General features: G+C 51.9%; 3 protein-coding genes across 7 annotated transcripts; 2 read left to right on the top strand and 1 right to left on the bottom strand.

Moving 5' to 3' along the window:
• The first annotated feature begins 4314 nt into the window (after positions 1-4314).
• On the top strand, positions 4315-15711 carry SMARCD2 (SWI/SNF related, matrix associated, actin dependent regulator of chromatin, subfamily d, member 2). 3 transcript variants are annotated; one of them, XM_045044982.1, is made up of 13 exons: positions 4315-4456; positions 10466-10650; positions 10847-10889; positions 11036-11158; positions 12174-12329; positions 12729-12824; positions 12968-13069; positions 13211-13372; positions 13544-13641; positions 14042-14177; positions 14364-14486; positions 14615-14716; positions 14793-15711. In XM_045044982.1, the coding sequence occupies exons 2-13, from the start codon at positions 10475-10477 to the stop codon at positions 14844-14846; spliced, it is 1371 nt and encodes a 456-aa protein (XP_044900917.1). In that variant the 5' UTR covers positions 4315-4456; positions 10466-10474; the 3' UTR covers positions 14847-15711. The 3 variants fall into 3 exon arrangements, with proteins under 3 accessions (XP_044900917.1, XP_011287610.2, XP_023099322.1); XM_011289308.3 differs by lacking the exon at positions 4315-4456 and adding an exon at positions 5508-6064; XM_023243554.2 differs by lacking the exon at positions 4315-4456 and adding an exon at positions 9501-9720.
• Positions 15712-15764: 53 nt separating this feature from the next.
• Positions 15765-20239, bottom strand: PSMC5 (proteasome 26S subunit, ATPase 5). Of its 3 annotated transcripts, none has more exons than XM_006940485.4 (12): positions 19885-20239; positions 19345-19416; positions 18220-18289; positions 17799-17896; positions 17568-17624; positions 17266-17496; positions 16826-16952; positions 16539-16729; positions 16353-16451; positions 16158-16268; positions 15977-16063; positions 15765-15874 (listed from the first exon to the last, which is right to left on the bottom strand). In XM_006940485.4, exons 1-12 carry the CDS (start codon positions 20029-20031, stop codon positions 15821-15823), a joined length of 1344 nt encoding a protein of 447 aa, XP_006940547.2. In that variant the 5' UTR covers positions 20032-20239; the 3' UTR covers positions 15765-15820. The 3 variants fall into 3 exon arrangements, with proteins under 3 accessions (XP_006940547.2, XP_003997107.1, XP_019673655.1); XM_003997058.5 differs by having other exon boundaries at positions 19979-20239; XM_019818096.3 differs by lacking the exon at positions 19885-20239 and adding an exon at positions 19582-19624.
• A 136-nt stretch (positions 20240-20375) lies between these two features.
• On the top strand, positions 20376-27720 carry FTSJ3 (FtsJ RNA 2'-O-methyltransferase 3). Its single transcript, XM_003997057.6, has 20 exons — positions 20376-20588; positions 20763-20868; positions 21387-21433; positions 21560-21639; positions 22128-22227; positions 22320-22514; positions 22594-22709; positions 22827-22931; positions 23017-23117; positions 23340-23420; positions 23544-23690; positions 23828-23963; positions 25319-25497; positions 25646-25766; positions 25854-26119; positions 26377-26462; positions 26552-26651; positions 26767-26950; positions 27041-27135; positions 27217-27720. The coding sequence occupies exons 1-20, from the start codon at positions 20522-20524 to the stop codon at positions 27407-27409; spliced, it is 2505 nt and encodes an 834-aa protein (XP_003997106.1). The 5' UTR covers positions 20376-20521; the 3' UTR covers positions 27410-27720.
• The last annotated feature ends 48 nt before the right edge of the window (positions 27721-27768 follow it).

Here is a 27768-nt window from a genome sequence, read left to right as displayed (position 1 = left end):
TGAATACCTTTATGTTCGCAATTGTCATGTGGAGAAATGATCTGTTTATGCATTTACCTTCTTTACTAGAAGATGTCAGTGACTGGCACATAGAAGTGCTCACTGAGTGTTTCTTAGATGGTGAACACAGCATCAGCTGCTTTGCCATCCAGCACTTCTGCTGCTCTGACTATGCGGTGCCCCAGGCCTGCCTCACCACCACAAATGGAAAATGGATGTGTCAGCTGCTTGGGATTCCACCTCGGCCAGGCTCCTGGTACATCGCCAGTAGTGCTGCCATTGTGCTAAGTGTTTCCCACCATGACCTGTCTACCCATACTTCTTCTTCTGAAATTCTAACCTCCTGTGGGCCATCAAACCAAGGAGGGATCTTTTGCTGGCCTGCTGTAGCACAAGTACTGGGCCATCTCGCTCCAAGGGCCTTTCTCCTATGAACTCTTTGGCAGCTATTTTGTCCACCAAACAGCTGGGTCAGGAAGCATAGACCCACTGGGAATTGTCCCTCTGGTTTGGGTTTATTAAATACTTTTAAAATACTTTAATAAATTAAATACTTTAGCTCCATTAAGTCTTTGAGTGCCTGTAGATGCAATAGGGTCAGAGGTTATAGGAAAGTACCTCTTCTGAAACCATAGAATGTTTCAGAATGAAATTCTGAAAAGTGGTCAGTGAGCAGAGTAAGTATCAAGGGAAGAAGAGAGGAAGAGAAAAAAGGCATTCCAAATCAAGGGAATAAAGGCATGGGAATGCTGCCTCCAGGACCGCAAGTCCTGTAACTGGCTACACCATTAGGTCCTATGAGGGTGGTGTGGGAATGGTCTCCCCTCCCCCCATCTCTTTTGATTCTTGACCATTAACTTAGTGCTTTCACAAGGTCTTGAATTGCCCCTAGTGATGCATCAAATCCCGTTTGCCTATTGGGTGACCATCAGTAGTATCTCCTTCAAATCAAAATGCTTCTAATTAATCAGGTCCTACCAATTAGCCTCTTTTCTTTGAGTCCCCATAGCACTGGCTTTTCAGTTTGAAAACTTTCTTTGCATGTAATAACAGAGCAGAGGTAATAACAGAGAAATAACAGCTACGGACAAGAAGTCATATATAGCGGTAAGTGCCTGGATTTTGGATTCCAGAGCCAGCTCAGAACCAGGTTTGAATCCTAAAACCATCACAGTGAGAGTAGGGGAAGTAACTGAATCTCTCTGCCTTGATTTCTAAAATAGAGGTAAAATGAGTATTTACCTCATATGCATAGTGAAGGTTAAAAGAAGTAATACGGGGTGCCTGGGTGGCTCAGTCGGTCGAGCGTCTGACTTTGGCTCAGGTCATGATCTCACGGTCTGTGAGTTCGAACCCCGCATCGGGCTCTGTGCTGACAGCTCAGAGCCTGGAGCCTGTTTCAGATTCTGTGTCTCCCTCTCTCTCTGCCCCTCCCCTGTTCATGCTCTGTCTCTCTCTATCTCAAAAATAAATAAACGTTAAAAAAAAATTTTTTTTAAATAAAAGAAGTAATACGTGTGGTACTTAATAAGTGTCAGCTATTCTCTGCTTAATGAATAGGAAATCTTCTTTATCCTTACCATAACTTAGATATCCTATTTTCCCCCTAACACCTTGAGGATGTTTTATCATAGCAATTAACTCATTGTTGGTATTGTTTATCATTCTCTCTCACTACACTTAAAGATCATTCACTTGTTTAAACACATGTATTGATTAGGTTATGACAGTGGTTGAAAGTAACACAATATATACCCCCAAATTATTGAAAACAGGTACTTAAATACGTGTACATGCACATTCACAGCAGCATTACTTACGATAACTGAGAGATGGAAACAACCCAAATGTCTATCAGTAGATAAATGGATAAGCAGATGATGGCATATACATACAACGGAATATTATTCAGCCACAAAAAGAAATGAAGTGCTGGCACGTGCTACAACATGCATGAACCTTGAAGACATTATGCCAAATTTAAAAAGCCAGACACAAAAGTCACATGGTATATAATTCCATTTATATGAGATAATCAGAACAGGTAAATCCATAGAGACAATGCAGATTGGTGTGTACCAGGGGATCGGAGAAGAGAATAAACAACTGCTTAATGGGTATGGAATTTTCTTTTGGATGAAAATGTTTAGAACTAGATAGAGGTGGTGGTTGTACAACACTGTGAATGTACTAAACGCCAATGAATCGTTTGCTTTCAAATGGCTAATTTTACATTATGTGAATCTCAATAACAAAGAAAAAAGAGAAAGAATTCCCACCTTCAAAGAATTTGTATTTTAGCGAAGGAGCCAGATCAGACAGTAAGCCAGTTCACACCTAGGCAAGCAATTACATATTGTGATAATCGCTTGGTGAGAAATAAAGTAAGGGGAGAGTATGGAAAAGATAACAAAGGGCTGGAAGTAGAGAGGCTCTGAGGTTGGAAGGGGCTTAGCAGTCTGAGAAATTGCCAGGAGAACCTCTGGACTCACTCTTAGGGAACCAAAGGCAATGGTTTAAAATGAGCCCAAGGAGGTAAGCAGGAGCCAGGCCTTGCAGAATCTTACATGTCATGAGGAGGGAGGATGATATTCAACCTAAGAGCAATGGGAAGCTGGGGAGGGTTTTAATCAAGGGGAAAACGAGGACCTGAATTACATTTAACTTTTATCTTTTTTAAATTAAAAAAAAATTTTATTAAGATTTTATTTTTAGTTATTTTTATTTATTTGAGACAGAGAGAGACAGAGGGAGGGAGGGGCAGAGAGAGCGGGGGAAGAGAGAGAATCCCAAGCAGGCTCTGTGCTGTCAGTGCAGAGCCCAACACGGGGTTCCACCCCACAAACCATGAGATCATGACCTGCACCGAAATCAAGAGTTGGATGCTTAATCACCTGAGCCACCCAGGTGCCCCAAGATTTTATTTTTTTCTTTCTAAAATTTTTAGGGAGAGAGGGATACCTGGGTGGCTCAGTCGGTTAAGTGTCTGACTTCAGCTCAGGTCATGATCTCACGGTTGGGGACTTTGAGCCCTGCATTGGGGTCTCTGCTGTCAGCGCAGAGCCTGCTTCTGATCCTCTGACCTCCTGTCTCTCTGCCCCTGCCCCACTCATGCTCTCCTCTCTCTCAAAAATAAATAAAAACATTAAAAGATTTTTTACATTTTTAATGTTTATTTTTGAGAGAGAGAGGGAGGGAGGAAGAGAACGGGGGAGGGGCAGAGAGAGAGAGGGAGACACAGAATCCGAAGTAGGCTCTAGGCTCTGAGCTGTCAGCACAGAGCCTGATGTGGGGCTGGAACTCACAAACCATGGGATCATGACCTGAGCTGAAGTTGGATGCTTAACTGACTGAGCCACCCAGGTGCCCCCATTAAAAGATTTTTTTTTTTTTTTTGAGAGAGAGAGAGAGAGAGAGAGAGAGAGAGAGAGAGAGAGAGAGACTATCCCAAGCAGGCTCCACGCTCAGTAAGGATCCCATGACCCTGGATCATGACCCAAGCCAAAATCAAGAGTTGGATGCTCAACCCACTGAGCCACCGATTGTGCTCTACTCTCCGATTTTATTTTTTAAGTTATCATTACACCCAGTACAGGGCTCGAACTCATGACCCAAGATCGAGAGTCGTATGCTCTACTGACTAAGCCAGGCAGCTGCCCCTTATCTCTTTTTTAAATGCACTTATTAGCTTGTCTGTTTTCTAGTGTAAAGGTTCTCTAGAAGGCAGGTTGTATCAGAATTACTTGGCAGCCTTATTCTATTATTTTTCTGTAAATTTAAATTCCAGTATAATTAACATACAGTGTTCTATTAGTTTCAGGTGTATAATACTGGGAGGCTTATTTTTTTAAGTTTATTTTGAGAGAGAGAGCATGCAAGTGTGCATGGGAAAGGGGCAGAGAGAGGGCAGGGGCGGGGAGGGGGGGAGAGAGAGAGAGAGAGAGGGAGGGAGGGAGGGAGAATTCTAAGCAGACTCCACACCCTTAATGCAGAGCCTGATGCAGGGCTCGAACTCTTGAGCCAAGAGATAATGCCTAAGCTGAAGTCTATTGCTTAACCAGCTGAGACACCCAGTCACCCCTGGGAACCTTATTCTTAAAATAAAATACTGGAAGCCATTGGATTGTGTACGTGTGTTGTTTAGTGGGGGTGGCTAGAAGGGATAGTTTGGAATAGCTCCCCAGGGGATTTGCCCCTACTGCTCCCTCAAACTCCTTGGAACAAGCTTGAAAGTCTTGAAATGGGTACTAATTACATTATCATGAATTCTTTACGCACTTTACAGGGGTGGAGAGGGGCCCTGATTCAATGACTGTAACAATTTCAGTGGCCTGTTCTGAGACTGGCAGTGAACCCAAAGGCTGAAGGAGGAGCATGATCTCTGAGAAGACCCAGAGGCAGGAAAGCAACAGCAAAGTAGGGTTCATCACTGGAGGAAAGATACCAGCAAGTACAGGTGAGCAGAACTGATTTCTAAAAAGGGTGGAGAACTGTACTATGAAGAGGATCTGGGTGCTATAGTGCAAGACTTTGTTAGGGGTGAAAACAAAGCAGAGAATTTATATAGTGAAAATCTATCTTGGCTGCTCAAAACTGTTGTCTGAGTAGCAACAGCATTGCTTTTGGAGCTTGTTAGAAATGCTGAAGCTTAAGCCCTGTCTCAGACCCCAAACCTACTGAATCATAATCTGCATTTTGAACAAGAGCCCCAGATGTTTCTTTTGCTCATTGAAGTTTAAGAAGCACTGGTCTAGATCATGGGGAGAAAATCCCAGACGACCAGAAGGTAGGCTCTCTGACACAGCTGAAGCACTTTATTTTGAATACTTTATGATACAGGACAGTGGCTTCTGAAAAGGTATTGCATTTTTTTCAATTAAGTACTATAAATCCTGGAGAAAAAACCCTTATTTAACTACAGGGAGGTTTCTCATAATGCAAATTTCCACCCACTAGAAACATTTCCTGTGGAGTAAAGTGCTAGGCTTCCTTAAAGTGAGGCAGAGCACGTTAAAAATATGCAAAAAGAACTCGGATCTTGGCCAAGTCAACCCTTCACACAGCTGGATCGGGTCTGGGGCAGCTGATATCCCGTGGCAGCTCTGAGCCACCAGGATGGGCTTTTAAACAAAGTCAAAAGTTGGAGGCTCTTCTGCCCCAGAGAACAGCTCTGTGTTGTCTTTAATGCTGAAAATGTAGGAAGGCGACTCGAGAAAACTATTTTCAGAGAGTGTAACTAGGTATCTCGGGGAGTCGGCTACACCTGGGAGCTCTCAGCAACTACCCATTCTCTGTTGAAGCCCTAAGTGACCTTCGACCTCTGACCCCGCGCCTTGCACAGCGCTTCCTGCGCAGCTTTTCGCCCCCGCCTCTCCGGCCAAGGGCTGGTCCAAGGGGTGTGGGCGTGGCTCTGGGGCTGACGGTTAGGGGCGGTGCCCGTCAGGGGCGGGTCTCGCGATGGGCGGGATTTGAGGAGGCATCCTGGCATTGGGCCGCTGGGTATAGGTGGGGCCTAGCGCTGGGCTTGTTTGGGCGGGGCAGGGAGTTAGTTGCCGCCTCTGGGTAACTGGACTCTGTCGGCCAAACCTCCGGAGGCCGCGGGCGGCAGGCGGGCCTGCAGCAGATCCCGGATCCGGAATTCCCCGGGCAGGACCGGAATCAGGATCGGCCCTGCCCCAAACCGGGTCTGTGGGGAACTCGAGGTCTTGGACTAGGAAATCCCGGAACCCGGATCAACAAACCCCAGAACCCGGAATTTAGATCGGAAAGTCCCGGATCACGGATCGCGGAGCGGACTCGACACGGAGCCCGGAGCCCGGATCGCGACACCGCCGGACGGGACGGAGCGATGTCGGGCCGTGTCGCGGGCGGGTTCCCGCTGCCTCCGCTGAGTCCTGGCGGCGGCGCAGTTGCCGCGGCTCTGGGGGCGCCGCCTCCGCCAGCGGGACCCGGCATGCTGCCCGGACCGGCGCTCAGGGGGCCAGGACCGGCTGGAGGTGTGGGGGGTCCCGGGGCCGCCGCCTTCCGCCCCATGGGCCCCGCGGGCCCCGCGGCGCAGTACCAGGTGAGGAGCGCGGATGGGCAGGCGGCGCCGCCGCGAGCACGCCCGGGGCATGGAGCTACTGGGGCCTCGAGTGAGGGCCCCGGGGCAGCCGACGGACAGAGGGCACAGGGACCCAGCGTGCGGAGTGCACGGGACAGGGAGGAGGGCAAGGCCGGGTGGTGGGGCAGTTGGGGGAGAGGGTAAGAACGATTCTGGGGTGGAGGGTTTGAAGCGGTTGGAAGGGCCTGGAGGCTTTCTTGGAACCGGGATTCTGAGTAACTGAGAGATGGAGGAGTTGGAGCTAGTGAGTTGTAGGCGACTGGGTTGAGAATGCTAGTGTAGATCCTAGGGTAGGGGGTTCTGGGAAGTGCTGAGAAAGTTTTGCAAAAGGGCCCTCACTGAGAAACCAGGGTTACCCTGCATTGGCCTTGGTCCCACTCCAAGTCTGCGCTGTTTTGTTTTTTTTTTTTCTAGTTGGGAACTGGCAGAGTTCTAGCGAGTCTGAGATGGTTCCCAGCTGCTGATGAGGAGGAAGAAGGGCCTGGCTTCCCAGGCATGGGAGGTAGAAGATAGAGGAAGAGGATTCCAATCTATGCCAGGCAGGGTCTACTCCTGGTCAGGCCCAGGAGTCCTTGCATGGGATGGTTCTGGGTTCGACCACAGATGGTGGTGGCGGGGCCTGAGGAAGGCGGAAAACCCAGCCCATTCTGGGCAGACTCTCTTTTTGGCTTCCTGCCTGGTGTCATAGTGTCCAGGAGTTGATTAGTCTGCAGGAGCAGAGAGGCTCCACTGAGCCCTGATGGTCTGGGGCTGGAGGAGCCTGTGAGAGTTGTTCAAAGAGTTCTGTCCTGACTCCTTTGGAGTTTGGCTTCAAAGAGAGCTTCTCAGGTTGCAGCTTCAAAGGCCATTGAGAAGCAGAGACTTCATCCTTAGGGTCAGTGTATGAGGAACTCATACAGTAAGTATGAGGATCCTGCTCATCAGTCCCCGCCAAGTGCATTGTTTCTGGTTACCCCAGAATGCTTAGGAATTGTGCCTGTCCTTTTCCCCACCCCCTCTCCACTTTTATTTAGACTTTAAGTTCTAACATGGCCATATTCCACCCAACCTGTGTGCCCCAGCATTTGGCACTGGCTTCTTTGCTAATCTCCCAAGGAAGCTGGGGCTTACTCTGTTATCTCCAGGTAGAGCCTCCAAAAATGGATCCTCATGGAGTAGGATATGCATTCCTCCCCTACCCATGAGCCTTGGGCCCTCACTTTCTAAAGAGATTCTTAACTGAGGAGTAATTTTTCCCTCTAACTCCTCATTCTCACTCCTCCCTGTAAAGAAAAAGGGTCTGGGTATTGACAGAGATAGACCTGGTCCCAACCACTCCCATCTTGCTTTCCCACTTGGGGATTCATGGCTCCAAGGTGTTGCTGAGGGATCCCTGCATCAGTCATTCCATTCCAGCCCCTGGGCTACCGAGCTGAGGGCTGGCCTTGGAGCCTCCTTGTGGGCCTTTGGCCTGAGAAGGATCTAAGGAACAGATAGGAGCCTCTCCAGTTCCTTTGCTGGAAACCCATGGGCACTGTGGCCTGGGGAATGCCCCTGAGAAAATGAATTCCACAACCATACGTAGGGAGTGGACTAGGGCCAGTGGCAAGGTTTGGCTGGCTGGCTGGCTGGGTAGTCCCAGGCTGCTAGGGTTGGGAACCAAGGGGAAGGCACTGAGCCTCTGCTTCCCCAGGCTTTCTAGCCCACCAGCTTTTCATCACCTCCTCTTCTTCTGGGGAGGGGCATTAGAGGTAGAAAGGGAGAGGGAGGACCCAGTTCACTCTGGCTAAGTTTGAGGAAGATCTTGCTTGGCCTCTTTCCAAGTCCAGTTGTGTGACTTTAGGAGATGGGACTTGAGATCTCAGGAGCAAAGGGGTTCCTGTCAGAGCACATGGGGTGAGCTAGAAGAGCAAGGGTTTCAGGGCCCAAGTTGGGCAAGTAGGGGAGCCAATGAAAGAAGGGAAGTGACGACCCATCTCCCTCCACACAGTGGAAGGAGTTCTAGCTGTGGATCATACTCAACAGAGGAGCTTAAGGAAAAACAAAACCCAAAGAAACACAGATTGTTGGGTTCACTCCAGAGTTCAAAATATTTTCTAGTTAGGGAGGGGTATGTTCTCTTCTCCTAGGCCCGGCCACCAGGAGCGCCAGGGCCACAGGCTTTGAGGCAGGGCTGTGTGTGTGCTCTCTGGAGACAGCAGCATCAGGCCCAGCCACGCGCCGCTGCTGTCCTGGGTGGTGGAGGCAGAATCACACTTAGGTCGTGGGCTGCTGCTGGGCTAGGGAGAGGACGTTGTTGCACACTTCCGAGGTTCAGGGCACTGAGCCAGGCCTACCTCGCTCAACTGCAGGCGAGGGACTTATAGGGCCTGAGAGGCCTGACCTGGGCTTTGTATTTTTTTTTTTTTTTTAACTCTTGGGGTTTTTATTTTGAAGAGGAGTTACTGGTGCTTCAAAGAGCAGGTGTGGAGCTTGGCAAGACTAAGCTGGGACTAAGCAACCTTCCCCTGGGCCTCTTCTCCCTCTTGGGAGAAGCCTGGGGCCTGGGGTGAGCTGGGGGCCCTGCGCCTGGGAAGTTTGGAGCAGATGTCTGGGAGGGGCCTATTCCAGGCCCTGCCCCTGCAGCCTTGACTGGGGACTTCCTGCTACAAGAGCACCTGCCTAGGAGGGATGGGTGGTGCCGAGGAGGTTTTGTGAAAGTCCTAGTGAGTGGCTTCTTGGGGACCTCAGGGCCCTGTCTCACTCTGTGCAGGTCCCACTGCTCCAGCTGTTCTTGCCCTCTGGCTCATGTTCAGGGTGGGGAAAATATGTCTAGCGTGTCTGGAGCCTGGGTTTACAGCTGTGGCCACACTGAGTTTGTTTCCTGTAATCTCTGGCCATGGCTCATTAAGGCCGAGAAACAGGCTGTCCTTTGCCTTTCAGCAGCTTGGACAAATCTCTTCGCGGCAGGCCTCCTGAAGCCCCAGAGTCCCCCACGTTCAACTCCATTCCCCCAGATGGCTTTTCCCACCCTACTCCCCCTTTGCCCTTCCCTACATCTCTGGGTCACTTTTCTTCATCTCTCCCTCTGGTCAGGAGTCTGACCCTCTGTGCTGAGAACATGAGTTTGGCGCTAGATGAAAAAGTGGGGGGAAAATTCTCATCTCCATGATACGGGGTTGGGGGTAGGAGGTTCTCTGATTTGGTGCAAGTCCCCACCTAGCCTGGCTTGGTGGGGTAGTTGTGCTGGTTGCATAATCTGGGCCCTGGGGCCAGCCCTGTGAAGCTGCCAGGGACAGTGTGTGCAAAGCAGAGCTGCCAAACAGGCCTTGCAGGCAGCAGCTATGGAGGGGGAGGCGGGGGGGGGGGGGGGGCAGGGTTACTCCCAGAAATGTTGGGGAGCTGGACCTCAGTGGGAAATCCTTCTGCAGACTTCTACAGAAGCCGTTTCTTTAACCCGGGCTCCTGGTGACCCTATGACTGATCTTGCATAATCTTCCCTCCGTTCTCCAGTTTGGGATCGTGAGGGCTGAGTTAAGCACCCAACAGCCCCAGCCGCCAGGTGGTGCACAGACCGCGGACAGAGCCCGGGTGCCAGCCGCTCTCTGATAGGCCACACAGGAGCCACAGCTTTCCTCTTGGGGTCTCTCGGCATAGGGGTAGGGAACAGGGCAGTAGGGAGGTGGAGAGAAGGGTCCAGTTCTGGGTTGTGAATAGGGGCCATATGGTGACCAGATGGTCTCTGTACTGTACCCGAGGCCACCCGTACCGGTTGGGACATGCTCCGGCCCATCCTGTTGTGGCTTGCTCACCTAGGGTGCCCCTGCCTGATAGGCTCGCCAGCCCATTGGACTGTCTTCCTCCCTTTAGTCACACCACTAGGCTGGTGCCAGGAGATGGATGTTGGGGCCTTGCCTGCTCATATCACACTGCACCCTTCCACCTGGCTGTGACACTGCCCCCAGGCCATGCTTCTGTCTCCAGCTGGGGAAGGAAGTAGATAGGAGTGCTTGGTGGGATCACGCGATGGTGTCGGGAGTGTCTTAGAGCCGGCTGGTTCCAAGGAGCAGGGCGTCGTGCACTCGGGCTGGAAGGTGGCAGTGGGCCCCAAAACACTCCTGCGGGCCCTTCCCTCGCAGGCAGGACTCTCCTGCCCACCCCAGACTCTGGCAGGCCTCATTTGCTGGCACTGACGCCAGGGTGGTTGAAGGGGGCGGGGCAGGTGTGGTTTACATTTCTGCTCTTGGGCACCTGCTCCCCTTTGTTCCTGGTCCTCCAAGCGGGGCTCTGCGGTGTGCTGCTCAGGGCCAGACCCAGCCCAGGAGAGGGATGGAGGGAATGGGCTATGGGCCCCGTGGGGCTCTGCCGCTGACCTATGCACCCCCATTGGCTTGCTTCTTCCAGCGGCCCGGTATGTCACCAGGGAGCCGGATGCCCATGGCTGGCTTGCAGGTGGGGCCCCCTGCCGGCTCCCCTTTTGGCACAGCTGCTCCACTTCGACCTGGCATGCCACCCACCATGATGGACCCGTTCCGAAAACGCCTGCTGGTGCCCCAGGCCCAGCATCCAATGCCGGCCCAGCGCCGGGGGTAAGACCATCTTGTTTCTCCTGCTCTGCCCGGCACAGCTCTGGTGGTAACAGAGCAGTTCCTTCTGTCCTAAGCGCTCTAATGACTGAGGGAGACTCCTGGTTCTTCTGGGGGAGGGTCCTAGGGACTGGAAGGGGAAGGGAGGGGAGGTGTTTTGGACCATTGACCCCTTAAAATGGGTTTCTGTCCTCCCCAGGTTAAAGAGGAGGAAGATGGCAGATAAGGTTCTACCTCAGCGAGTGAGTATGTTGGGTGGGGGCCTAGGAGGCCTTACCCAGTGGCTGGCAGGCTGCGGGTACAGTCAGGTTCCCCCAACTCTGGGATAGCGGAGCAAGGAGCCAGAGCTGCAGCTGAAACAAACTAATGAATTCCTCTCTTCTTCTAGATTCGGGAACTTGTCCCAGAGTCTCAGGCGTATATGGATCTTTTGGCTTTTGAGCGGAAGCTGGACCAGACCATTGCCCGAAAGCGGATGGAGATCCAAGAGGCCATCAAAAAGCCTCTGACGGTGTGTGCAGCCCCGGCCAGTCCTGGGCCTTCCCAGACTTCTCTGCCTCCCCCTGATGTTGTGTTCCGGCCTGGGTCTGCCAAGCATGGGTCTGTGATTTCTCACACTGCAGGATGCAGCCCATTAGTGGAACATGAACTCAATTTAATGTGGTGGGGCCAGCATGTTTGTTTTTTTTTTTTAATTTTTTAATGTTTTTATTCGTTTTTGAGAGAAATGAGGGACAGAGTGTGAGTGGGGGAGGGGCAGAGAGAGACGGAGACACAGAATCCGAAGCAGGCTCCGGGCCCTGAGGTATGAGCACACAGCCTGATCCAGGGCTTGAACTTGTCAACTATGGGACCATGACCTGAGCCGAAGTCAGAAACCTTAACCAACTGAGCCACCCAGGTGCCCTGCCCAGCCTGTTTTTAACAAAATATAAAATAGTAGAAATTATAATACTTCACAGTAGTATAATACTTACCATAGTAGTAAAAGTATTGTTTAATGATGTTTTGTTTCAGATATTTATATATGTATGTGCCTCCTGAGTCATTTAAGATGTAAACCTTACGGATCACAGTCAGAAGTTTGCAGGGCAAGACTAGAGATGGATAAGCGTAGTTCCTACCTCCATGCACACACTCCCCTGGTTTAAAGATAATAATCTAGAATAATCCCCTGAGTGGTAAAAGCTTTCCAGAGGCCAGAATACTTTGGGGCCAGTGTTTGAGTTTCGTGTAAAATGTGTGCTGGAAGCTTCCAACTTGCCCGATAGCACCCTGTGCGCACCTGTCAACACCACCAATTGCACTGTGTTGGAGTTGTCAGTAGTGCCTTTCTCTCCTCCGTAGTTGTGAGTTCTCTGAAGTCTGGGACTGGGATTTCCTACTCCCGATTTCCGGTACCTAACAAGGTACCTGGCCCCTAGACAGCATTCAGTATTGATGTCGAGTGGGTTCAGACAAAGATTGGGTAGCATTGTTTTCCAACGTGTTGGCCCACCTCTAGCTGGTTGTCTTTCTCTCTTTAGCAAAAACGAAAGCTGCGGATCTATATTTCTAATACATTCAGTCCCAGCAAAGCAGAAGGTGATAATGCAGGAAACGCAGGGACCCCCGGGGGAACCCCAGCAGGGGACAAGGTGGCTTCCTGGGAACTCCGAGTGGAGGGAAAACTGCTGGATGATGTGAGTTGGGAGAGGTGGTGTCTGGAGGGGAGGTGGCCTGTGTGGGCTTAAGAGTGAAGTCCTGCCTGAGGGAGAGGGCACTGCAGGGTCACAGCTCCAAGCCAGAGCTTGAAGATTTGTATGGTGGTTACAAGAGCTATCCTGCGGGTGGCAGTGAAGTGTCTTGAAGAAGGGGTACCCCTTTCTAATTCAGTCCTCGTTGGCTGCCAGCAGGGTACCCCCAGAGTCCTTTCCCTGCATCCGGCGCCTCATTTTGCCCTGTCTCCTTGCTTCCTTCGGGGCCCAAGAGTCTCACTACCCTGAGATGCAGGATGGAAATAGTACTTTTTTGGGGGCTTAGCCTAGGTTAGGTTGAGAGGTCAGCAGCACCCCCAACTCACACCCATTACTGTTCCCCAGCCTAGCAAACAGAAGAGGAAGTTTTCTTCATTCTTTAAGAGCCTCGTCATTGAGCTGGACAAGGAACTGTATGGGCCTGACAACCACCTGGTGGAGGTAAGAGTGGCCCTGGGGCGTGGGGAGCACAGGCTGACATGCTGGGTGGGCAGAGAAGTGGCGTCGGTCCTGTAGAGGGCGAGGTGTGTGTGCTCCGGCCCCACTCCCTTGGTGATGAGGTCTGCTCCCCTCCTCCCTGCCAGTGGCACCGGATGCCCACCACCCAGGAGACTGATGGCTTCCAGGTGAAACGGCCTGGAGACCTCAACGTCAAGTGCACCCTCCTGCTCATGCTGGATCATCAGGTGACAAATGTCTGGGGCCCCAGGGAGTCATCTGGGGGAGGAGAGCCGGTTCCTGTGGTAAACCCTTTCTGTCCTGCCCGATCCTTCCACTTTGGTTTCTCACAAGACCACACCCCCTGACTCCCCTCTGTCTGTCTCCAGCCTCCCCAGTACAAGTTGGACCCCCGACTGGCAAGGCTGCTAGGGGTGCACACACAGACCAGGGCCGCCATCATGCAGGCCCTGTGGCTTTATATCAAACACAACCAGCTGCAGGACGGGCATGAGCGGGAGTATATCAATTGCAACCGTTACTTCCGCCAGGTGAGCTGGCGGCCATCCCCCCCCCCCCCTTGTCTCGTGGCCCTTGCCCTGCCCACTGCTTCACCTCCCTGCGGGGCTTGTTCTTGGCCACATTCTCCACACTGACCCTGGGATGGCCCATTTCCCTCTGTGCCCTCCAAGGCATCACCAGGCCTTTGGTACTCTCCCTAGATCTTCAGTTGTGGCCGACTTCGTTTCTCGGAGATTCCCATGAAGCTGGCTGGATTGCTGCAGCATCCAGACCCCATTGTCATCAACCACGTCATTAGGTAAATGGAAGGGGGGGGAATGGGAAGGCTCTTTGAAGAGCCATTTACCTCGGGGCGCCTGGGTGGCTCAGTGGGTTAAGCGTCCGCCTTTGGCGTAGGTCATGATTTCATGAATTCACGGACAGCGGTGCAGAGCCTGCTTTGGATCCTGTCTCCCTCTCTTTCTCTGCCCCTCCCCTGCTCACACGCTCTTTCTCACGCTCTCAAAAATAAATAAAACATTAGAAACAAAAAGCCTTATACGTTAAGAACAAAAACCGTTTACTTTCGGCTTGATGTAAAACCAAAGAAAAGCAGCAGGTTTGGTTTCTTGCTACCTGAGCATGTGCAGGTTTGGCCCTGGTGGGCGGGATGAACGTAGCTGTGTGCTGACCCCTCCCCTCCTGTGTCCTGCCTACAGCGTAGACCCTAATGACCAGAAGAAGACAGCGTGTTATGACATTGATGTGGAGGTAGACGACCCACTCAAGGCCCAGATGAGCAATTTTCTGGCCTCCACCACCAATCAACAGGAGATTGCCTCCCTTGACGTCAAGGTGGGCCCTCTGCCTTCCCAGCCTCCTCAGGGACCCAAGATGAGGGTGGGTAGGCTGTGTTGGGGGACATTTCTGTACATGTAGCACCTTGGGAAGGGATCTTGCTCTGAGTCCTTTGGGGTTAGGCCTGGAAACAGGACATGCTAAGAGTGGGGACCAGTCTGACACACGTACTCCTTTCTCCAGATCCATGAGACCATTGAGTCCATCAACCAGCTGAAGACCCAGAGGGATTTCATGCTCAGCTTTAGCACTGACCCTCAGGACTTCATCCAGGAGTGGCTCCGATCTCAGCGCCGAGATCTGAAGGTGTGGTCCTCCTCCTGAGGTTGATCCCATGCTAAGCCCTGGGGGACTTTTACCCCCTCCCCGTCACTACTTCTGCTCGCAGGGGTGGGAATGGCACCGCATACAGCTCTCCTCCTGGCTCTCTGCAGATCATCACTGATGTGATTGGGAATCCTGAGGAAGAGAGACGAGCTGCTTTCTACCACCAGCCCTGGGCCCAGGAAGCAGTGGGGAGGCACATCTTTGCCAAGGTGAGGCTCTGCCCTGTGCGCCCTCTTGAGGCTGCAAGTGGCAGAGGCCTGAGCCGCCGGTCTCTCCTTTCTCCAGGTGCAGCAGCGAAGGCAAGAACTGGAACAGGTGCTGGGAATCCGCCTGACCTAACTGCTCAGGGACCCCCCCCCCCACCTCCACCTGGAAGGGGACCACCCTCTGGGGCCACAGACACACAGGCTAAGGATGGGGTGAAGGGTGTCTGCTGTCACCCTGTGTTCCCCGGCTGTAGTTTCGTAAATGTAGTGATAGGATTCCTTGTTGCTTGGTCCCCGAAGCCTTATATTTACTTTACACTTTGGCTTTAAATGGGTTCAGAACAGATGCCTCCTCTGCTCCCTGCAGGCAGGCAGGCCCAAGTAGGTCCGCTGGAGGCTGTAGTTTGACATTGCAATGGAGACTTCAGAACCAGGCCCGCCAGCTTTGCTTGTTTACAGACCCCCTCGGAGCTAGCATCAGCGCTGGCTCCGAGGAGCTGGGTGAGGAAGAGGGGCACAGCTCACACTCTTCCTGGCCTTTCTAAACCAAAGTTCTTTGCCATTCCTACCAGCGCAGTCTTGCTGCTGGTTTTTTCCTTTCCTTTGGGTATTTGCACTATTTGGGAAGCAGGTTTTTCTATGCGGGAGCCACTTTTTTTGTACAGGGGTAAGTTGGGGTTTTCAGGGAGCCCTGTTTGGTGCCTCCTTCCTTATTTTCTTTCCTCAATCTATGCAAGCGGCTCTGGCCGCCATCATCTCCTGGGATGCCAGAGGGCGGCCGCCCCAGCTCTTGGGCCCAGGGTGGTAGAGCCTCCTTGGAGGGGACTCCAGTTCTCTGGCATGGCCTGAGGTACGGGTGTGCGTGAGCGGTGGAGGGGGAGGTGGGGAGAACCGTTGTTGCCCTTTGGAACTCGGTAGGGAGGGCGGACCCCAGGGCTTGGCAAGTGCCACTTCTGGCAGGTTTGGAAATTTCCAAATAAATCCTTGTTTATCGGTGATACCCAGACTTGGTCATTGAACGGTGTGGCCACGCATTAACAGACCGAAGCCCTTAAGAGCTTGTCCTGCAGAGCTTTATTTGAAGGAACCACACAAAAGACCACCGCTTCACTTCCATAGCTTCTTGATAGACATGTTCTTCTCGCTGTCCTTCTGCATGACCTGGAGGGAGAAAGCATTAGGTTACAAACTGAGCCGACACACGCTCTCTTCCCACTGCTCCAGAGACCCCGTCCACAAAGGCCGGAAGGTAGAGGCCTGTACCTTGGCCACTGCCATCTCAAAGTCCTCCTGCGTGACGTGGACTCGCCGCTCCCGCAGGGCATACATGCCGGCTTCGGTGCACACGCCCTGAGCAGAGAAAGGAAGCCAGGCACTGTTGCCGCACGCCCTCGAACTCGGACCTTTCTGCCTCTGCCCCTTTCAACTCGGGCTCTCCGATTACCTTTACTTCAGCCCCTGACGCTCCAGGCATGAGCTCAGCAATCTTCCGCAGGTTGATCCCCCGGGTCAGGTTCATTTTCCGAGAATGAATCTTCAAAATGTCCAGCCGGGCCTAGAGGAGAGAGAGGAAAAGCCTGAGCCCCGTGGCCTCCCCCCCCCACAGCCAGAGCCGCTCCCGGCGCTGCCCGTCACAAACCTCCTCATTGGGGGGTGGGAATTCAATTTTCCTGTCGATGCGCCCAGGGCGGAGCAGCGCTGAGTCCAGGATGTCAATCCTGTTAGTAGCCATGATAACCTGAGTGGAGAAAGCGGCGTGGTGGCATCAACCAAGCCCTTCCTCGGGCTCACCTCACCCAGGGCCTTTCCTTGGACACCACCTCACCTTGATATTCTTGGTGGCCTCAAAGCCATCCAGCTGGTTGAGCAGCTCCAGCATTGTGCGCTGCACCTCACTGTCCCCTCCGGAACCCCCCTCCAGCCGTGAGGAGCCAATGGAGTCGATTTCATCCATGAAGATGATAGAAGGAGCATGTTCTCGTGCCATGACAAACAGCTCCCTCACCATTCTTGCCCCTGTGCAGAGGCCAGGCGGGCGTTAAGGAGGCAATGAGTCCCCTACCCTCACTTCCCCCCACTCGCTTCTTCGTTTTCAGGTGTCTAGTCAGTTACCTTCCCCGATGAATTTCTGTACCAATTCAGAGCCAGAGACACGAATAAAGGTACAGTCTGTATGATGAGCCACAGCCCGGGCCAACAGTGTCTTCCCAGTGCCTGGGGGCCCATATAGCAGCACCCCCTAGAGAGAAATGGGAGAACTCAGGGCAGAAGCCAGCCCCCATACCACACTCCGTGAACATTTCCTGAGCGCTCGCTCTGGGCTAGGTCTCACACTAGATGCTAGGAGCGTAAGTACCGAATGCCAAGGTCCCTCATAAAGCTTCTTTCTGAACCACCTCAGTGCTGCCGCGGCAGCCCTCTCCCCCAGCCCCTCTTCCACGGGGAGGGCCAGCTTAAGCGGGGTCCAGTCTGTCCTGAGCCCTGTGCTCACTCTGGCCGGGACAGGACGAACAGTAACAGCAGGGCCCTCCCACAGAAGCCTTGCTTCTCACCTTGGGCTGTGCAATGCCCAGCGCTTCAAAGAGCTCAGGATGCTTGACAGGCAGCTCGATCACTTCTTTGATCTCCTTTATCTGCTTGTCCAGTCCACCGATCATCTCATAGGTTGAATCTGGCACTTTCTCCACCATCATCAGTGACACCAGGGGGTCCACCTTGTTGGGCAATATCTTGTGCAGAGTGTAGCTGTCGTTTCTTAGAGCCACTCGGCAATTGGGTGTCACCTGGGCGGGAGGAGAGACGTCAGCAAGTGTTGTGGGGAGAGCTGACCCCAACCCCCACACGCCACACTCACATCGTTGATGTCGATGTTCTTGTCCACATCTACGACAAACTTGCCTTCGGGATGCACCTAAAGAAACGAGGGCTCGTGACCTTTCCTGACGGCCACTAAACCACCCACCTTTGCCCAGGAAGACCTAGGAGTCCTAAAAGAACAGGAACAGGTGTCCCGGCAAGGCTACACACAAAGGTATGGGAACGCCCTGGGCATTGGGCTGCTTCCTGGGGGCCATGGTGCCTTTACCTTAACCAACACTTTCTTCTTATCCATGGCCCGGACTACTTCTCCTACATAGGAGCCCTGTTCCTGCAGCAGCTGTAGCTCTTCCCGCAGTAGGCGAACTGGATGGGAAAGAGTCAGGGGTCACTCAGCTGCTTTGGTGTCCCCTCTCCCGTGAGTCAATTCAGTATGCGTGAATTAAGCACCATTTTAAAGTTTTGGAAGAAAGATCACAAAAAGAAAGTCAAAACTTAGGTCTTCAAGGGAGTTACAATGGAGCTCAGAAGAGGCATGCGCATGAACAACCATATAACAGGGCAAAGCATGACCTTGGACTCTAGGAGAAAACAATAAGCACCAAATGTGAAGTCTCAATTTAGGGAAATCTGAACAATCAGACCTCGGACAAAATGCCCATATGGTCTTCCCATCTTTCCCTCCTCACCTTTCGCATTGAGCTCATTCCTCTGTGCCTGCAGCCTCCGGAGATTCTGGCTCTTGTCATTCACAATCAGCTGTGGATGATAAGAAACATAGAACAGAAAATATTAGAAGATTCAACTCTTGGCGAAGATCCTCAAGGCTGGTATGAACTGAGTGACAGAAGAGTACAAGGCACCTGAACGTTACAGATTGTCTAACACGATCCTAATGACGCTATCCTTTCTTCCAAGATTCCCCCCTGGGACCAAGGGCAGGCCTCAAAACAGGCCAGTTGTCCTAATGCTGGTCCACGAATAATAGGCCCTAATGGAGAAATGTTACAGCTGGCTGTCATAGTTAATTTCTCATGGGTCAATAACATGGTAGAGTGAAAAGATCATTGGGTCAGAAGGCTAAATTCTAACCCCACTGCTGCCAATAGGTAGATAAGGCTAAGGAAAGCCATTTAAAAGATCTGTTACCAAACTGTAAGTACACATGGATAACATCACCTATCCTGCCTCTTTTCAGGACCATCATGAAGAACAAATGAAATCACCTGTAAAAGCACTTCAAAAATGATAAACCTGATAGCTGCAAAAGTACCAAGAGTTCAGAAATTGTCCTTGTGGTTGTCCTTCAACATTTTCCTTCAATATTATCCTTCAATAATTTCCTTATTGCTGTAGTTCTTGCTCGATCTGTAGGCTAGAGCTCTGGGTTGCCCAATTTTCATTCAGTCCCATGGAATCAGCATTATACAGACTGGGCAATTGTCTGCCCTCCTCCTCTCACCCTGCCCCAACCCCAGTGTGCTAAATCTTTTCTGAGCTTATGTCTTCTCTTATATAGGAAACCCACTCGTTCAGGCTTCTTCTAAAAAGAACGATCTTTGGCTAAAAGGAACCTTTTAGGTTAAAATTTGACTCTTCACGATGTATAATAAACTGAATATTGATTACTTTCAAAGGGGTGGGAGTGAAGAGAAACCAGAAGTAACTTGTATACTTGTTATGGTTGACTAGTTATTTCTTCCACGGCGCCCCCAGGGGAATTATATGGCTTGGTAGACACATGCTCCATCAATCCTTCATCCCCTTTCTACCTAGAAGGGGGATGCCTCTGGACCTCTGGAGTCCGTCCTCACCTGCAATTCTTCAATCTTGGACAGATAATACTGGCGGAGTCCACTGCCTGCTTTTCCCTCTTCCAGCTCCATCTGAAGACACAGTGTAATTATTGAAAAGGCTAAAAATCCAAGGGAAAATCCCATTTCCAGCCCGGACTTTGGAGGAATGATTTGGGTTCGAATTTCTCAGTCCATCTCTTTAGAACCCTCCACTCCCCATGACTAAACTAAAAGCAGAATAAGAATGCCGCCTACCTCATAAGACTTTCAGGAGGATCAAGAGACAACATACACGGCAGTGCTTTGTAACGAATCAAGCGCTATAGAAACCCGAGGTATCATTACTGACAAGCGGAGCCACCAGGAGGATCGGGGGCCCTGCCTCCTGCGACTCGCGGACGGGCCGGTTTCCGTTCCCACCCTTCCCCTCACCCACTCTGGCTTCCACGGGGTCTTGTCTTCCTCTCCCGGCCCTTACCCGCCGGGGGCGGCACTGACACAGCAGATCCAGTCCCAGGCAGGGCCCCCTCTGGATTGGTCCGCCCAACCCCGACTCACCCGACCCTCTTGCCCCCAGCTGGCAGTCCACCTCGGATCACGCCTTCTTCGCATCGAGCCCCCAGTCCCCGCCCGGCCGCCGCAGCCGCCATACCTGCTCCGGTCCGTCAAGCGCCATCTTCCCTCTCCCGCAGAGACCGCCGGCATCTGAGCCGCCTTGGCGCGCAGGCGCAGAAGCAGGGGTTAGGGGCCCGACAACCCTGGCAGAGAAGAGTTCCGGGTCAATGGGCGGGTTGTGCGGCGAGAAGTTTACAAAAACAGAGGCCTTGATGGGAAGGTGGCTACGCGAGGTCAGGCGCTTTGGAAAGGGATGAAGAGGCCACAGAATTCCTAAATTTTGCTCCCTAGGAACTCAGTTTTAATTCAGGTAATCTGTTCCTCTGGCCCCAACTTCCAGCTTACAGTACTTGAGGCCACGCTCAAAATGGCGGACACTCGGAGCCGGGGACGCAAGCGACGCAAGCGGAAGCGGAAGTACGTGTGCTGCCCACGTGTGCCGCTACCCGAGTAGTGAAAAAGGTGGTGAGGGTAGGTGTTTGCCGCACCGAAGTGGACTGTAGCGCTTCGGGAAGAGGCTTTTCGATTTCTACCTTGTTTCCAGATTGAGTGACACTACTCCCACACACCGCGTTCCACCATGGGCAAGAAAGGCAAAGTCGGGAAGAGCCGGAGGGACAAGTTCTATCATCTGGCGAAGGAGACCGGTGAGTCAAGGCCCGCGCCTTTGCCACCAAGGGAGAGAGCGAACGAATGACCTTTTCGATTCGCCCCTTTCCGAATATTGAGTTTGAATTTAGAAGACGGGGTGGTGGGTTGTGAGACCGCAGAACTCCTGGGAAAACGCCCCGCCGAGTTTAACGTTTTGTCGGTGCCCCCAGGTTACCGCTCCCGCTCTGCTTTCAAGCTGATCCAGTTAAATCGCCGCTTTCAGTTCCTGCAGAAAGCCCGAGCCTTGCTGGACCTGTGTGCTGCGCCAGGGGGATGGTGAGTAACAGCCGGTACCTGTGGCTCTTCATGGCTGTTCCTTGGTTTCCGGCCTTGGATGACTGAGAGTTGCATTGGGGGAGGGAGGAATGCGGTAACAATATCAGCCTCAAACTTCTCTATTGTAGACGTAGGTCGCAGAGAAGAGGTTTGAAACGTGTGTTTTACATGCTCTGGCCAGTGCACCTGATAGCGGTTCTAATACACATGGTGAGAGTTCACATTGTCAAGAGAGGAAAAGGAACGGTCTTGGATTATTTTAATCGTTATTATTCTTTTTTTTATTAAATTTTTTTTAACGTTTATTTATTTTTGAGACAGAGACAGAGCATGAAGGGGGGAGGGGCAGAGAGAGAAGGGGACACAGAATTGGAAGCAGGCTCCAGGCTCTGAGCCATCAGCCCAGAGCCTGACGTGGGGCTCGAACTCACAGACCGCAAGATCGTGACCTGAGCTGAAGTCAGACGCTTAACCGACTGCGCCACCCAGGCGCCCCAATTGTTATTATTCTTTAATAGGTTGCAGGTGGCTGCTAAGTTTATGCCTGTATCCAGCCTTATTGTGGGTGAGTAACAGGTGGCCCTCCTGAGGGTTTAAAGGGGTGGGAGTGTGAGATACTGATTGTGTTCTCCGTTTTCTTTCTCCCTGCTTGAGGCAGGCTTTTGGAATTCTCTGACCTGATTTCTTCCAGGAGTGGACCTGGTTCCAATCAAGCCTCTTCCCAATGTGGTGACACTCCAGGAGGACATCACAACAGAACGCTGTAGGCAGGTAATAGGAATCTCTCTCTCTCTCTCTCTCTCTCTCTCTCTCTCTCTCTCTCTCTCTCTCTGGTTTACATGCACGCAGCCACATCTGACTTGTCACTACCCAGATCCCCTGAACGCAAGCTTTTTTCTGTGTAACATGCCTTGAGCAGTGTCTGCACATTCTGTATGACAAGGCTTGTGATATGCTTAGTCTCCACTGCAGGTTTTATTTTAATCAGGAATGAGGTGTTTAGAATTGGAAGTGCAGAGATATCATTGAAATCTTTTCCAGTAGGCTTCCTAGTAGAATGTAACTCCCTTGAAGATGTGTTGTTGTTGTTATTATGTTACTATTATATATTTTTATCATTGTGTCTCCTGTGCCTGGCACAGTATTGGGCCCATTGTGGGCATTCAGCAAGTGACTGGGTAGACAAATCACTGGACCAGAGACCCCGTTCATAGCCATTTCTGTGTTCCTGTTGCTCTAGTCCCTCTTCTTCTCTGTAGGCCCTGAAGAAGGAGCTGAAGACCTGGAAAGTTGATGTTGTGCTCAATGATGGGGCCCCCAACGTTGGGGCTAGCTGGGTCCACGATGCCTATTCACAAGGTGCCAAGAGTGGGGGGCCTGGAGAGGAGAGTGGAGGTGGGCAAGCCCTCTCAGGCTGCAGAGGTCCTCAGCTAATTGTCTCTTTCCCACAGCCCACTTGACACTGATGGCTCTGCGTTTGGCTTGTGATTTTCTGGCCCGCGGTGGCTGCTTTATCACAAAGGTTTTTCGCTCTCGTGACTATCAGCCCCTACTGTGGATCTTCCAGCAGCTCTTTCGCCGTGTCCAGGCCACTAAGCCCCAAGCCTCCCGCCATGAATCTGCGGAGATCTTTGTAGTCTGCCAGGGTGGGCATCGCATTTTTGTTCTCGTGACTCGGTTTCTTAGCTGCCAAAGCACACTTGCTTATATATCGTATCGTCTTAGGATTCCTGGCTCCTGACAAGGTTGACAGTAAATTCTTTGACCCCAAATTTGCCTTCAAGGAGATTGAAGTTCAGGCCAAGACTGTTACCGAATTGGTGACTAAGAAGAAGCCAAAGGTGTGTTTGGGGAATGGGACCACTCTCAGGTTCTGGAACTCAGGGGAGGTTGGGCCTGGTGGTTCTTATAGACAGCTTAGAAGGGCCTTTTTAACTTTCTTTATTTCCCTCCCTAAGGCTGAAGGCTATGCTGAGGGCGACCTCACCCTTTATCACCGAACTTCAGTCACCGACTTTCTCCGAGCTGCCAACCCTGTTGACTTCCTCTCCAAAGCCAGCGAAGTGAGTCCTGAGATTTGAGGGGTGGAAGGAAGCCTCAGAAACGTGAGCCCCAAATCTCCCGATTCCTTTCCTTACTCCCAAACAGATCTTGCTAGATGATGAAGAGTTGGCACAGCATCCAGCCACCACTGAGGATGTGCGGGCCTGCTGTCAGGACATCAAAGTGCTAGGGCGCAAGGAACTTAGGTGTGTGGCAGGGGTGGGCATAGGTGCCAGGAGCCCCAAAGGCAGGGAAAGGCCTTTGAAGACGCAGCAGCGGTTTCTTCCTCAAGGCGTTTGAGGAATTCAGCTAGCATCGGATTTCTGGGAACAGGATGCTGCTGTGCTAGAGATTGGGAGGGCGGGGCTAAAAAGGGGGCAGGGACAAAGAGGGAAACGGCAGGGTCAGTAAAGGTATTTCTGGGGCAGGTCCCTACTGAACTGGAGAACGAAGCTTCGGCGGCACGTGGCCAAGAAGCTGAAAGAGCAGGCGAAGGCAATGGACATCAGGTGAGGAGGGAATTAGACCAGGGTAGGTGTTGACTGTGTGTTGGTGGGGAAGCATGTTGAGAAAATAAGCAAAGTTGGTGGGGAAGTGTGTTGAGAAAATAAGTGCTTGGACCCCGTGGTCAGTCTCAGCTCGGGAGAGGAAGAGGAGGAGGCTGATGAAGAGTCAACAGCCGGGACTGTGCGGCAGCCCTCGAAGGAGGAAGAAGAGGAGGAGCAACTTGACCGGACCCTGGCGGAGATGAAGGCCCAGGAGGTGGCAGAATTAAAGAGGTGAGGGGAGTGGGAAGGCGTTTGGGGAGCCCGCTGCGGAGCGCCTCGGTGTGTGAAGCTGGAGGAGGGGGTGAAGGCACAGATGGGGAACCTTTAGAGCTGGGCAGGCGGGATTCCTCAATTGTCCGTCCCCTCAGGAAGAAAAAGAAGCTGCTGCGTGAGCAGAGAAAACAGCGGGAGCGTGTGGAGCTGAAGATGGACCTTCCTGGGGTTTCTATTGCAGATGAGGGGGAGACTGGCATGTTCTCCCTGCGCACCATCCGGGGTCACCAGGTGAGGGCGGGGTTAGGGCACACTGAGGAGACCGAATGATCTCATTAGGTATTTGGACGTGGGGGGCACTGAATGTCTGTTTTAAGTGTGCTGAATGTTCATGGCTCACGTTTGCTGTGTTCACCCATAAAATGAGAGGGGCCTCATTTTTGGGGAGAGGAGACGGGGGAAAGAACCCAGAGCTTTGTGCCTGAAAAGCCAGGGAGAAACATACGACTAAAATGACGAGATTAGGGGCACCTGGGTGGCTCGGTCGGTTGAGCGTCCAACTTGGGCTCAGGTCATGATCTTGGGCTTTGTGAGTTTGAGCCCCGCATCAGGCTCTGGGCTGACAGCTCAGAGCCCACTTCACATTCTCTGTCTCTCTGCCCCTCCCCTGCTTGCACGATAAAAAAAAATAAGTAACGTTTAAGGACATTTAAAATGATAAGCTCAGGAACGTTTATGAGTAGGATGTGCATTTATTCTCATAGAACTAGAATATTAGAACTAAGAGACACTCTTTGCAGTAAGCTTAGGTGCTAGTAGATGCAGCCAGGGTAACTGGGATACCAGGACGCATGATGGTTTCCTTCGGAGGAGGGCAGCCTTCTTCCGTTCACCAAGACCAAGTTAGCACCTTGACGCCATAGGCTGCTAGGTGGTGCTTTCTGCCAAATACTGGAGAACCTGCTTTTCCATCATAAAAGCAGCATCAACAAGCACAGTGAACTTTTGTGGCCCTTGTGGGAAGGGAAACCAGGTCATCTTTGGTACAAGTGCAGGAGGGAGAGAGCACGGTGGTTCTGGAGCAGACTGCCAGAGTAGTTCTTTGCCTTAGTTTCCTCATCTGTGAAAGAATAATAGAACCTACTGACCAGGGTTTTGGGGACGAATTGAAAGAGGGTTTAGGTATAATCACTGCTAATGTGGTAAACTCGCAAGAACAGCTAGCTTTGTTATTAGGAAAATGGATTTTGAGGTTGAGTTTGTAACTGAAATCATTCTTGTTAGATGTATGTTGCCTGGGCTCTTTTATTCCGTGGAAACAAAACTCGTAGATTTATTTTCAGAAGGCGATGTGCTTTCTGAGAGTAATTTTTAAAGAATAACCAGCGTTTCAGACTATTTTAACATTCGATGTTATATATAGGCTTTGGGGTATTTTTTAAAATTTATTTCTGGTACTATTGGAAGACAGCGCGTGGGATAGTGGCCTGGTCTAGAACGGGAGGTGTTAAACATTTAGTCCTGTCACTTCTCTGTATTTGCCACAGCGTTTTTTCAAGCTCTGCTGATAACACAGCCGGGCGGGGGGAAGCAGTAGTATGTTCCTTAGGAGTACCCTTGATCTCTTTGTTTCTGTCAAACTCTAGTTGTTAGAGGAGGTAACACAAGGGGATATGAGTGCTGCGGACACATTTCTGTCTGATGTGCCAAGGGATGACATCTATGTATCAGATGTCGAGGATGACGACACATCTCTGGACAGTGACTTGGATCCAGAGGAGCTGGCGGGAGTTGGAGGATCTCCGCGTCTAAAGGACCAAAAGCGGTAAGGGCGGCGGTGCGCGTGCAGGAGGGAGTACTGACCCCCTCAGTGTGAGTTTTGAAGCACAGCTGGTCGTACGGATTGCCAGAGGGTGTCAGGGAGCAGGTCCTCCGGGGCACCCATCCTCCACCCATTCTCCTTGGGTCTGCAGTGTACGATTTGCTGAAGTAGAAGATGGTGACAAAGAGGAAGAAGAGGAGAATCCGCTGCTGGTACCACTGGAGGAAAGGACGGTACTGCGGGAAGAACAAGCCAGTCTGTGGTTCTCTAAGGTAAGAAGAGGTTGGCAGCCCAGAAAGATAGGGAATGAGCATTCCCTGGGAGAAAGGCAGCTTGAATATTCCCCTTCTCAATCACAGGATGGCTTCAGTGGGCTTGAGGATGATGCGGATGAGGCCCTGGAGATCAGTCAAGCACAGCTGTTGTATGAGAGCCGTCGGAAGGGGCGGCAGCAGCTGCCACCTCCTTCCAGTTTGAAGCCCGAGGAAGAACCTCCCCCGTGCCAGGAGAAGGATCCAGCAGGGGCAGGGGCTGCGTCAGAGGCAGAGGCCACCAGTGGGCCTGGCGGGGAAGAAAGAGATGGCAGCTCAGACAGCGATAGCAGCAGCAGCGAGGATGGGGAGAGGTGAGTGCCTGCAGGTGACTGGAGAAGGGATGAAAAAGCAGTGCTTGTGACCGTTTCTCCACGTTCGGGGTTTTCAGCTTTGGCTGTAGACCGTGAGTTTTAAGAAGTACCAACGGTTCTGATTTAAGTGGTGTGCGGTATGGCCTGGGAGGGTGTTTTTGGAAGTTCAAGTCTTAAATAGGAAGCGTGGTTGAGGCGTGAGGCAGGAGTGGGTCTGGGGAATGGCAGAACAGTACATGATTGTCCCCCTTCTGCAGTTGGGAACCAAAGCATGGAAAGAAGCGAAGCCGTGGGCCTAAGTCAGATGAAGACGGGTTTGAGATTGTGCCCATCGAGGACCCAAGTGAGCTCCACGCCTTATGGAATGGGAGGCGACATTGGAAGTTTCCGTGTTGGGAAGGAGGCTTTGACATTGTCCCTTTTTCTCTCTAGTGAAACGTAGGATACTAGACCCTGAAGGCCTTGCCCTAGGTGCTATCATTGCTTCTTCCAAAAAGGCTAAACGAGACCTCATAGATGATTCCTTCAGCAGGTAAGAGGGCCAGAAAGTCATGAGAAGTGGCCCTGACTGGGGGTGGGTAAGGGGGTGATTTCTGCTTTAGGAAGCCTGGAGGGGTCCTCAGGGCTGCTCTTCTCTTTCTGCTTAGGTATACGTTTAACGAGGAGGAGGGAGAGCTTCCGGAGTGGTTTGTGCAGGAGGAAAAGCAGCACAGGGTACGGCAGCTGCCCATTGACAAGAAGGAGGTGGAACACTACCGCAGACGCTGGCGGGAAATCAATGCGCGTCCCATCAAGAAAGTTGCTGAGGCCAAAGCCAGAAAGAAACGGAGGGTAGGAGGGTAAATAGTGGGGCTGCCTGAGTGCAGGGAAGGGAGCTGGGAAAAGGTCTCACTGAGCACCTACCCCCCCCACCCCTGACAGATGCTAAAGAAGCTGGAGCAAACCAAGAAGAAGGCAGAGGCTGTGGTGAACACCGTGGACATCTCTGAACGAGAGAAAGTGGCTCAGCTTAGGAGGTGAGGGAGAGGGATCACCCACAAAGGTACATGGGGTTGAAAAGTAGCAGGAAGCCTTGAACCTGTTCCTTCCATTTACAGCCTCTACAAGAAGGCTGGGCTCGGCAGGGAGAAACGCCAAGTCACCTACGTCGTAGCCAAAAAAGGTGTGGGCCGCAAAGTGCGCCGGCCAGCTGGGGTCAGAGGTCATTTCAAAGTGGTGGACTCAAGGATGAAGAAGGACCAAAGAGCACAACAAAGGAAAGAGCAGAAGAAAAAACACAGACGGAAGTGAGCAGAGCCTCTGAGAAGACAGTGTGAGGACGCAGAGGGGTGATTCTGGCCCCCCTGGTACCAGCTACAGTCTCGTTTGCATCCGTCAGCGGGTGGACACACAGGTGGGGTGCCTAGAACTCTCAAGGTGGTCCTGCGTGGTGAGGAGACGTCCTCCTGCCTGAAGGCAGGTCTCGGATCCGTCCTGTGGGGGTATTGAACACACATACCTTTTTTTAAGGTTAGTGTTGGGGTGGCATATTCAGTATCGCTGGTCTTCCCCCATCCTCCTCCATTCATCCAAATAAAAACCAGGGTACTTTTTTTTCCGGACATTTTAGTTCCCATTAAGTGTTAACTCCAACACCTGGGTGTTCACAC

Source organism: Felis catus, chromosome E1, assembly GCF_018350175.1.
Source record: "Felis catus isolate Fca126 chromosome E1, F.catus_Fca126_mat1.0, whole genome shotgun sequence".
Lineage (NCBI taxonomy): Eukaryota > Metazoa > Chordata > Mammalia > Carnivora > Felidae > Felis > Felis catus.
Note: the sequence above shows the minus strand (reverse complement) of the source record. Positions and strands in the feature narration are given on the sequence as shown.